The sequence below is a fragment of the Antennarius striatus genome, chromosome 2 (assembly GCF_040054535.1).
Source record: "Antennarius striatus isolate MH-2024 chromosome 2, ASM4005453v1, whole genome shotgun sequence".
In the NCBI taxonomy this organism is placed as follows: Eukaryota; Metazoa; Chordata; class Actinopteri; order Lophiiformes; family Antennariidae; genus Antennarius; species Antennarius striatus.
In genome coordinates, this window is record NC_090777.1 from 19,040,951 (window position 1) to 19,050,271 (window position 9,321).

The following is a 9,321-nucleotide window of genomic DNA, read 5'->3' on the forward strand; positions in this document are numbered from 1 at the left end:
CTATAAGTCCTTGAGAAACCTCCGGTTTTCAAGTTAGGGTCTTTTTATTATCCTCACGAGGAATTGCTTCACTCCTATAATCCATGTTTCTCAAACAGCCTTCCTGAACATCCGTTGACAACAGAGCATGTTTGAGATTTCTGAAAGTAACATTCACAGCCAATGTTTTTCACTTGACGTTTCCTTTCTAATGTGACTTTATTTGTTTTGCTGCCATATTTTATCCATGAAAATGTTTCCTGAGTTCAGGCTTTAAAAAGCAAATCTTTCCCGAGCAAATTCAAGAAATACCATTTCAATGTTTCTTTAATTAGACTTAATTCATTTGTGCAAATTTTTTTTAAACATGGTGTTAATCGCGACAGTTTCCTAATTTTTCATTTTGAGTGATTTAATGGTTTGAAGCAATTTGTGTAAATTCTACTTGTAAGAAAGTGTCATGTAAAATGCAGTTCTATTAACTAAGTAAGAACACAAGCTAGAACTGTGAAAGAGGACAAAAACATGACATGGATTGTGAAACTCAGGTCAGGAGCTTGAGGAACTCTACTGTTGTGTTCCATATTTGGTCTGCTGGTGTCAGCATTCCAACATGCATACCCATGAAGATCAGTCAAGGTCATCAGTCATGTGTTCTTTATGGAACACAATGTAAATCCACTTGAGGCTGATAATGACTTGTATATTTACAAAAAAACATCAGTACAAAGTTAGTGAAATCTCCACCCTAACTCAAATTGCTACTTGACAAAAAGTACAGAAGAATCATCATCAAAATGTAGGTATATATCAGTGTATTTTCATTCTGGATATCTGTAACTAGTCTCTCAACCTGTGGCATTATTATTGTTAATGCAGATCGATCAGTGTTTCATTATTTATTTAATGATGCTAAGAAAGAAGAAGGGAGTGTCAGGAAATGGTTGATAATTTTTTTAACCACTCAAATGGTTATCTCAACAAAATCCCCTGAAAGGTTTGCTAACATCTAGGTGCTATTTTTATTCAATGTTTAATTAGTCAAAAATTGTTTTGGTACACTTTTTCAAAACTGGTTTGGTTCATTGTCAGAATATTATATTTGATATTTAAAATTTGTGTAAACATGCTATAATTCCATAAGTCAAACAGTCAAGAACACAACATAAAAATACAGTACTCCAGCAGTATAAACTAAATTAAGATATTTATTAAAGAAAGACATGAACTAAAATCCAGCAAACTGGACTATTTTTCAACAACACTGTCAAAATGCTGTTCAGCTTGTTCAACGAAACTGTTTAACAATTACCTGGATCTAGTGGTATAACTGTGCTACAAAGTTGTTTTCAAAGGTTTAAAGTGTCGGGTAGAAACAGTCACATTCCAGGTGTTATTGCAAAGCCCTCATTGGTGAACCATACACACTGTACCATAACATCACATGTCTCCTACGGCTCCGTTAATAGGCAATGAAGTCACAGTTTGTGTCCAATTAAAGTCAAGGTCTTTCCTGTTGTTCTTTTGAACAAGGACTTGTGTAGAAGTTACCATACCAGCAGGCGTTAATGTACAGTGTGTTACATAAATAGTTTTAGATAAGAATACAAATCGTAGAGTACGATCCAGATTATAGGAGGTCATAACAGGATATTGCTTTTGTGATTTTCACACACCAACAACAAGCCAACAGAAGGATTTATATTACTATTTAGAGTACTATTCCCAGCCCCATCCTAAATCTAACCCCTAACCTCTAGCCCTAACCCAACTAACCTTAACCCTAACCCTCCTCAACCATCTCGAATGTATATAAGTAATGCAGACTTTACTGTCTTCTTAAGTGTCTTTAAATTATAACTCTTGTGTTTTTATTGCTTTTATACATTATATTTGTGGTTGTACTCCATTGGGTGCATAATTTAAATAACGCTGTGATTGGAATATCTTATAGGTAAACCAGTGAAGGTCAGGTGGGACTCTGAAGTTCAAACTCGTTGTTTTGCGGTTGTTTTTGATCGATAATTGCGTAACAGCTGAAAAAGGACATACTGTGGCGAACACATGTCATGACGTCACAGACAACTCCCCCGCCCCGCCCACTGACGTCAAAGTGAGCAGTTGGATAGGTCACTGCACTGCTCGACACACCGCTGACATCTCCGTGGAGCCGGTGGAGGGATAAATTAGCGACAAAGACGGGGATTATAGAAACCGATTTTTGTTCGATAAAAAACGCAATTTTAGTGTAAATACAATTGGAGAATGGTGGCTGCTTAGAAAAGAGAAGGATGGCGCAGAAAGACACGCTGCTGCATCTGTTCGCTGGGGGGTAAGTCATGGGAACGCTTACTGGATCCGACCAGAATGTGCTATTAATATCTCCCGAGTCAATGAACGGGTGACATTACGTTTAATTATAAGCTTTTTTTTTTATACATATATTACGTTATTTACTTATGAAAACGCCGTGTGAGTCCATTAAACATTTACTCGCCCCGTTGGATCTTCATGAGCGCTGACAGCTAGCATGCTAATGGCTATATTAACATAACGCGATCCAGTTAGCGCTGCACTATCTTTCAAATGTCAATAAGTGAAAGTTTGTTTCTTCTGACCGACATATTTATGTGTTACAACAACAAAAAGAACGCTAAAGACGTGCTTTAATGTGTATGTCTTGAATGAGTAACCTTGATATCGTCGTTGAGGACAATGAAGCAACCGGCCGGCATAATCTTGTTTTAAGCTAGCGCTAGCAGGACAGTCACATTTAAAAGATGAGGCTAGCTGCCACAATAAAACCTCTAGTTGTTGTTGTTGTTTTTTCTTTCAATGAAAAATTTCTAAAGTAACAAGAATACATCCCGTGTTGTCTTTTTAAAATTACGTGATTAAAGTGTCTTTCGCTTTCCACACAACTCGGGACTGTTAGCCGTTGCTCCCATCGTGGATGAACGTGGCACAGCAAACCGCGGACACCAACCACTGCTAACCCTTCATTACCTCCTGACTAATTGATGAACGTTTTTAATTATTAACAATATGCGGTACTGTGACATACCATGTAACGTAATGACATCCAGACTATGTTATGGTTACACTTAAACTCAAGCTGAAGCTCAAGTTTATTTATGATGACGCCATTTTACCCATGAAGTGTGGTGAGGAACCTTCAGGGGATCTCTCTGTGGCTCTCATTCATGCGTTAAAAACTAAATGTATTTAGATCTATGACAATGTGTTGATCACCCAACCCATTTTAATTTTTGTTTTATACCGTAGTAGCTTCATTCACACCATAATTCTGAATTACAGTACAGTATATCCAGTATGGAGCTGAAGAGTCAATTTAATGTTTAACCATAAGTTTAAACCTCGTGGTTCTTTCTTTCTACAACGTGACAAACACGTACATCACCTAATGTACCCTCATTCTCCTCTCCCTCCTCTGTTGTCATGGTCTCATCAACCAGTCGGCACATTTTCATACATGGTGTCATACAATATGTGTTGGTTGTTAAACGTTTATCCTGCTGTATATAAAATCTAATCAAGAGCACAACTTTTGTTCCTTTCTTGTTTTGAGTGTGGGGATAATGCAGTGATCAATAAGGAGTGGATGACTGACTGACTGACAATCATTGTTGAGGCATGATAAAGGGGAAGACGAGTAGGCGGGTTGTTTCCTCTTGTCAGACCTTTTACTATCCCACAGATAAGACATTCCACAGGTGTAGCTGAATCTGTTCCAAACTTCAAAGCTTGTTCCTGATTGTGGTTTAGACTCACTGAATGAAGGATGTGCCTGAGAGAGTTGCAACGAACTAAAGAATCAGCTGTTTATGTAAACCTGCTATCAAAAAAACAATCTTGTCAGGAGAACAATTATTTTTAGACAGGGAGTCTTGTGCATCAATTTTTTAAAATTCATTCTGGAGATGGATGGATAGATAGTTGGATACTTGATTAATCCTGGAGGAAATTGCACATATCCACTGATTAGGCATTACATAACAAATAAATATTGGATAAACAGTTAGGGGGACAAGACACCGGTGTTTGACAATAATTGTTCATAACACTTGGTGCCTCATAATACATGATAATGGAAAGAAAGCTCACAATCAGTTACAAGTCTGACTGTGACTGAGCTTGAAATTAATTGCACCCCAAGCAGGTTAGCCATTGCATATAAATTATGCCAGCATGTGTTTGTGTGTAGTTACTGGGGGGACATTGCCTGCCCTCTTTGTATGACTTGAAATCCATAATCCTAATGACTGTGGGGTCAATTTACAGATGTAGTGGCACGGTGGGAGCCATCGTGACCTGCCCACTGGAGGTGTTGAAAACACGGTTGCAGTCCTCTGGCCTGAGCCTCAGACCCATCTTTCAGGTTCAACTAGGAGCCCTGAGTGGCACCGGAGTCATTCGCCCAGGGACTGTTACACCGGGACTGCTTCAGGTCCTGCGGTAAGATATTTCCTTTTCTTGTTATTAATGCTAACATGCTGTTTTCACTGACCAGTAAGGCTTCCTGATTTTTTTACTATCAAATGAAGGGACGGCATGTAACTTCTTCAAAACTGCTACACTTAATTACTGTTTGTCAGAACGATGCTGTCATAACTAATGGTTTTGTAACTTTTGTATTATGATATGAAAAGAGTTTATAAATTTGTCAACATAATATTTATTTGCACCATTTTGTAGTCTTATTCGACTTTTGAAACATTCAGATGAGTTTGTTCTTTGTGTTCTACTTTCATAGTCTTAAAATAACACCCTTAATCCTGTGTTATGTAATATGAAGATTAAGTGCACGGCATCATGCTCACACTCGGTGTCTTTAGCCAACTGTTTAATGGATGACAAGCACAATTTCTTTCCACCAGATCTTAGGATATGTGTACAAGTATTTCGAGTTGCCTGTAAAAGTACTCCTCGCATGACTCTGCTTAGGTGGGCCAGAGATGGATTGTGTCACGTTACACTCTGATGACTGGGGCATTTATTGAGCCGGTCTGAACTGGTGTTTGCAGCAGCTGCAGGCTGAACATTAAAAATGCCTCCAGATAACTCAGGCAATGATTTTAATTTGTTTGGTTTGTTCAAGATTATTAGTGTACTCATTCAAGCTGTGTGTGCATTTTTAAAAAATATAAAGTTCTTCAAGGACTGTTTAAAAACCTCTTCGACAATTGAAACCACATTATTGGACGCTGCTTTGAAGATTTTGCTAGTGTACTCTTCTCCGTCACATGGTCTGTGAACCATCACTACATACGAATGAAAGCATTTGGGGATCTGCATGATGTGACAAACCAGTACTGCCAGGGAACTTGTTTCAGTCAAACAAACACAGGCAAAACCAGTATCAGTCTGAATCCAAAACACTTTTTTTGATGGCGGCTGGGAGCTTGCAGAACAGGATTGGTTTATGACAACTTAAAATAATTAGATTGAATGAAGAAGCTATCATAAATGCAACATAGTTTTCTTGGATTAAAACTGGGATAGTCTTTTACAGACCTTTTTCTTTTCACATCTGAATGGTTCATATGAGTAAAGCTTATTGCCTTTACATTTTTCAGATCAATCTTAGAAAAAGAAGGACCAAGATCACTTTTTCGCGGCCTGGGCCCAAACCTGGTTGGCGTGGCCCCCTCAAGGTATCAGTATTCTTTTTCCCTACCATCTTCACTAATGTTTAATAATGGGCTGAAACTGTGTGGCAACTATCGTGTTAATGATAGTAAACAAATAATTGTGCTTTACCAAAAAACAATAAAGTAGAAGCTAGAGGACTACAAACTGGAGTGGGGATGCTCCAGTTTAACAATGTTGACAATCCACTACTCACAGAAAACAACAGGAGATGGCTGTGTTAAATGTTTTACTTTCATTTTCAACTGACCATATAAACAGGAAGCTGTTGTCATGGCATCAACTTCCGAGTGCAACCACCCAAAGGAGTCTCGTAGATTAGATGTTCAGACCACAGGATCTGTCAACATGAGCAGGCCTTTGTATTTGCTATTAACTTTTTATTTAGTTTTTCACAAAGAGTCAAGTTTTCTGGTTTGAGGTTAACGTCTGCTGATGGTAGCTGTTCTGTTTTGTTGGCATGTAATATTTTCAACATCAGTTCTTCACGAAAGTTTTATTTCCAACAACTAATATTTAGTGCTCTGGTCTGTGTGATCGTGATTGATCATCTAATCTAACCTTTCAACATCTATAAACTGCTAATGCAATTGCCAAACTGTTGACTAGACTTTGAGACTGGGTTAAACTGCTAAAGTTCGGTGCATGAGAGGATAGTTCTCATGGTTAATGAGTAGCAGCAGTGGGACTCTTTGCTTAGTACCGGTAATTCTATGGACTCATGGCCAGTTCAAACAGGTTCACAGTCATCATTGCCCTGTGGTGCCCAGTGCTTATTCAGCCCATTTTCTGGTGTAGTGAGAGTTTGTTCCAGAACTGAGCAGTCAAATCAAGCCAGTGAAAAGACGACTCTGGATACAGCCTGTGAAAGACCGTGACAAGTCCAAATGGAATCCGAAATATTATTGCTTACTTGTTGAAAAACCACATTCAACTTTAAGCAGCGTGTGTGAATTTTTTACAGCCAGTGATCTAACTAGTTTGTTCTCTGTGTTTCAGAGCCATTTATTTTGCTGCATACTCTAAATCTAAAGAGATGTTCAATGGACTGTTTGTTCCCAACAGTGGAGCAGTGCACATGTCCTCTGCTGGAGTCGCAGGTGAGATTTTTAAACATACATGCAATTGACACAAAATAAACTCAAAAATAGCTATGAAATATACTAGTTCTACATCTCAAGTTATGTCTGAGTGCAGAAAATAACACAGTGCCAACATGAACCCTTTTCGAATTATGTGAAATTAAATTAGAAGCTTCAGTCACTTTTTAATTGATCTGACTGCTGTGTTTTACACGAATCAGTGATCTGTGACCTCGCTGTGTGTCCGATGAATGAATTTGAGTGCGACACAAACATCCGTAAACTTTTGTGCTGAGGGGATGACATTTGTCTTAAATTGTGCAGCAGTGTAAAAATGAACACGCTTCCCTTCATTCTATCTTTACAGCTTTTGTTACCAACTCGCTGATGAACCCAGTTTGGATGGTGAAGACCAGAATGCAGTTGGAGAAAAAGTAAGTGCATGGTGAAGTTTACCAAATACCCAGAAGTTAATACTCAAAAAATATTGGCACACACATGCAGTGGGTTATAAATGATTATTTAGTGGGAGTATAATTTCAATGTGAAACAAAATGATTTGCTTTTTGGAAAACTACGTGGTTCATTTGAGGGACTTTGCAGTTGGAAACGTCCTCCTATGTGACCTTTAACTGAGATCCTCCCCCAACAGCAGTGTCCTTTGGCTATGCAGTGCGTGACATGAATCCATAAATACACAGTGCTGACGCACTGTCCTGCGTGAAATGATTCTATATTTGTTTTACCGAGTACAGGACAGTGGTATGACGTAAGAGTTGAGAATTTTTGGCCTCCTGGTAAAAAAAAGAAAGAAAAAAAGTCCTATTTATTTGGAAAATTATTGGATATATTTTTGCTACTCATTCAACCCAGTTGGGAAAACATAGTGTTACAATCTTCCCATTAAAGGTTGGAATATACCCTGCTTCTTCTAATCTGTTACCACTTCCAATGCTTTGAGCTCTGTTAACCTTTGACGGGTAGTTAGTATTTGTGGAAGTTTTGCAGACAGACAAAAATTATTTAACTCATTTTTGCTGAATCTGCTTGACTTTTCAGAGCCAGAGGGGAGAAGAAGATGAATGCACTGCAGTGCACCCGCTATGTTTACAAAATGGAAGGGATTCGGGGCTTCTACCGGGGTCTGACTGCATCTTATGCTGGCATCTCGGAGACCATGATCTGCTTCCTCATCTATGAGACACTGAAGAAAAACCTTGCCAAGCGCAAATTTACCTCACCAAATAGTGAAGAGAAGGGAGCATCAGACTTCCTCAGTCTGATGATGGCAGCTGCTTTTTCAAAGGGTTGTGCGTCCTGCATAGCTTACCCACATGGTAAACACATGCGTGTTTTTTTCTCAGTGCACCACAGAGACCTCTGTATTTAAATGACTAATACCTTTTGTTTTGCTTGTTTCCACAGAGGTCATTCGGACGAGGCTGCGTGAGGAAGGCAGCAAGTACAAGCATTTCTTCCAGACGGGGAGGTTAATAGCAGTCGAGGAGGGCTACGCAGCTTTTTATAGAGGACTCATTCCACAGTTAATTAGACAAATACCTAACACGGCCATCGTCCTCTCCACATATGAACTCATTGTCCATCTGCTGGGAGACAAGTGAAGAGCTCCTCAAAGGAAACCACTGAACACCCAACACACACTTGGCAACAGACGTTTGCAAATGCAGCACATCCATTTTTCAGTGTGGTGCCACAGAGACCTTTATGGCTGGGTTTGAACAGGTTATGCTGTTATCCAAAGAACTAAACATATTATTTTATTGACTTGTCTTAGGAGTTTATCAAAATAATTATTCAGTCTTGGTACTTGAAACTCCAAACCTGTGAAATAGGTCATTTTCTTAGAGGAGTGTAAACTAAATTATTTTATGTTCTGTTGTTTTATAGCGGTGTTTGTGTTCTTTTATCAGTGGTAAATGTACCAACACACGACTGCACAGGTCAACTCATTTAGTTTAAGATGAAAAGTAATTCAGGTTAAGTGCTAGTGTTAGCACTGCTTCTTACAATATTATGACCACACATTTTGAGATTTCTGTTTTGTCACAAATACAATGTTTGGGTTTCAAGTTTGAATTACAGAGAAATTATCATATTTTTCATTTAACAAATATAGAAAAATATTCTTGTTTATGTTTGTTTCTTTGTGAAAGAGACAGTCATATTTTACACTATAATGAGAACTTTGATGCGTATTTGACCAGTGGTTCAATAAAATGCATCATGAAACTTAAGCATTTTTTGGTTCGCTAATGGTGATCATGCTAAATCCAATTTTTTATCATAATGTAAGTACATTCTTTAAGGATTGCTGCACTATGGAGATGTGAAACATCACAGAATGTGAGAGTCTAGTTCAGTTTTACGAAAATATCCTGAAGTATTAGAAAATTAAGTCATGATATCAAGATTTGACTGAATGTACATTTGGGAGTAACTTGTGTGATGTCTCACAGCTTCCTTTAAAATACTGGTCAATTCTACTCTAATTTTCACTTACTGTAATTTAAACAATGCTTATCAGCATGAATATCTTAAGTCATTTCAGGAGGTTATGTGATCAGTGTGT

The 9,321-nt window shown here is 38.2% G+C and overlaps 1 protein-coding gene across 1 annotated transcript; it reads left to right on the top strand.

The window, feature by feature from the left end:
- The first annotated feature begins 2,107 nt into the window (after positions 1-2,107).
- Positions 2,108-8,986, top strand: slc25a33 (solute carrier family 25 member 33). The gene is made up of 7 exons (XM_068324765.1): positions 2,108-2,311; positions 4,282-4,455; positions 5,577-5,654; positions 6,649-6,749; positions 7,099-7,165; positions 7,791-8,068; positions 8,157-8,986. The coding sequence occupies exons 1-7, from the start codon at positions 2,271-2,273 to the stop codon at positions 8,351-8,353; spliced, it is 936 nt and encodes a 311-aa protein (XP_068180866.1). The 5' UTR covers positions 2,108-2,270; the 3' UTR covers positions 8,354-8,986.
- The last annotated feature ends 335 nt before the right edge of the window (positions 8,987-9,321 follow it).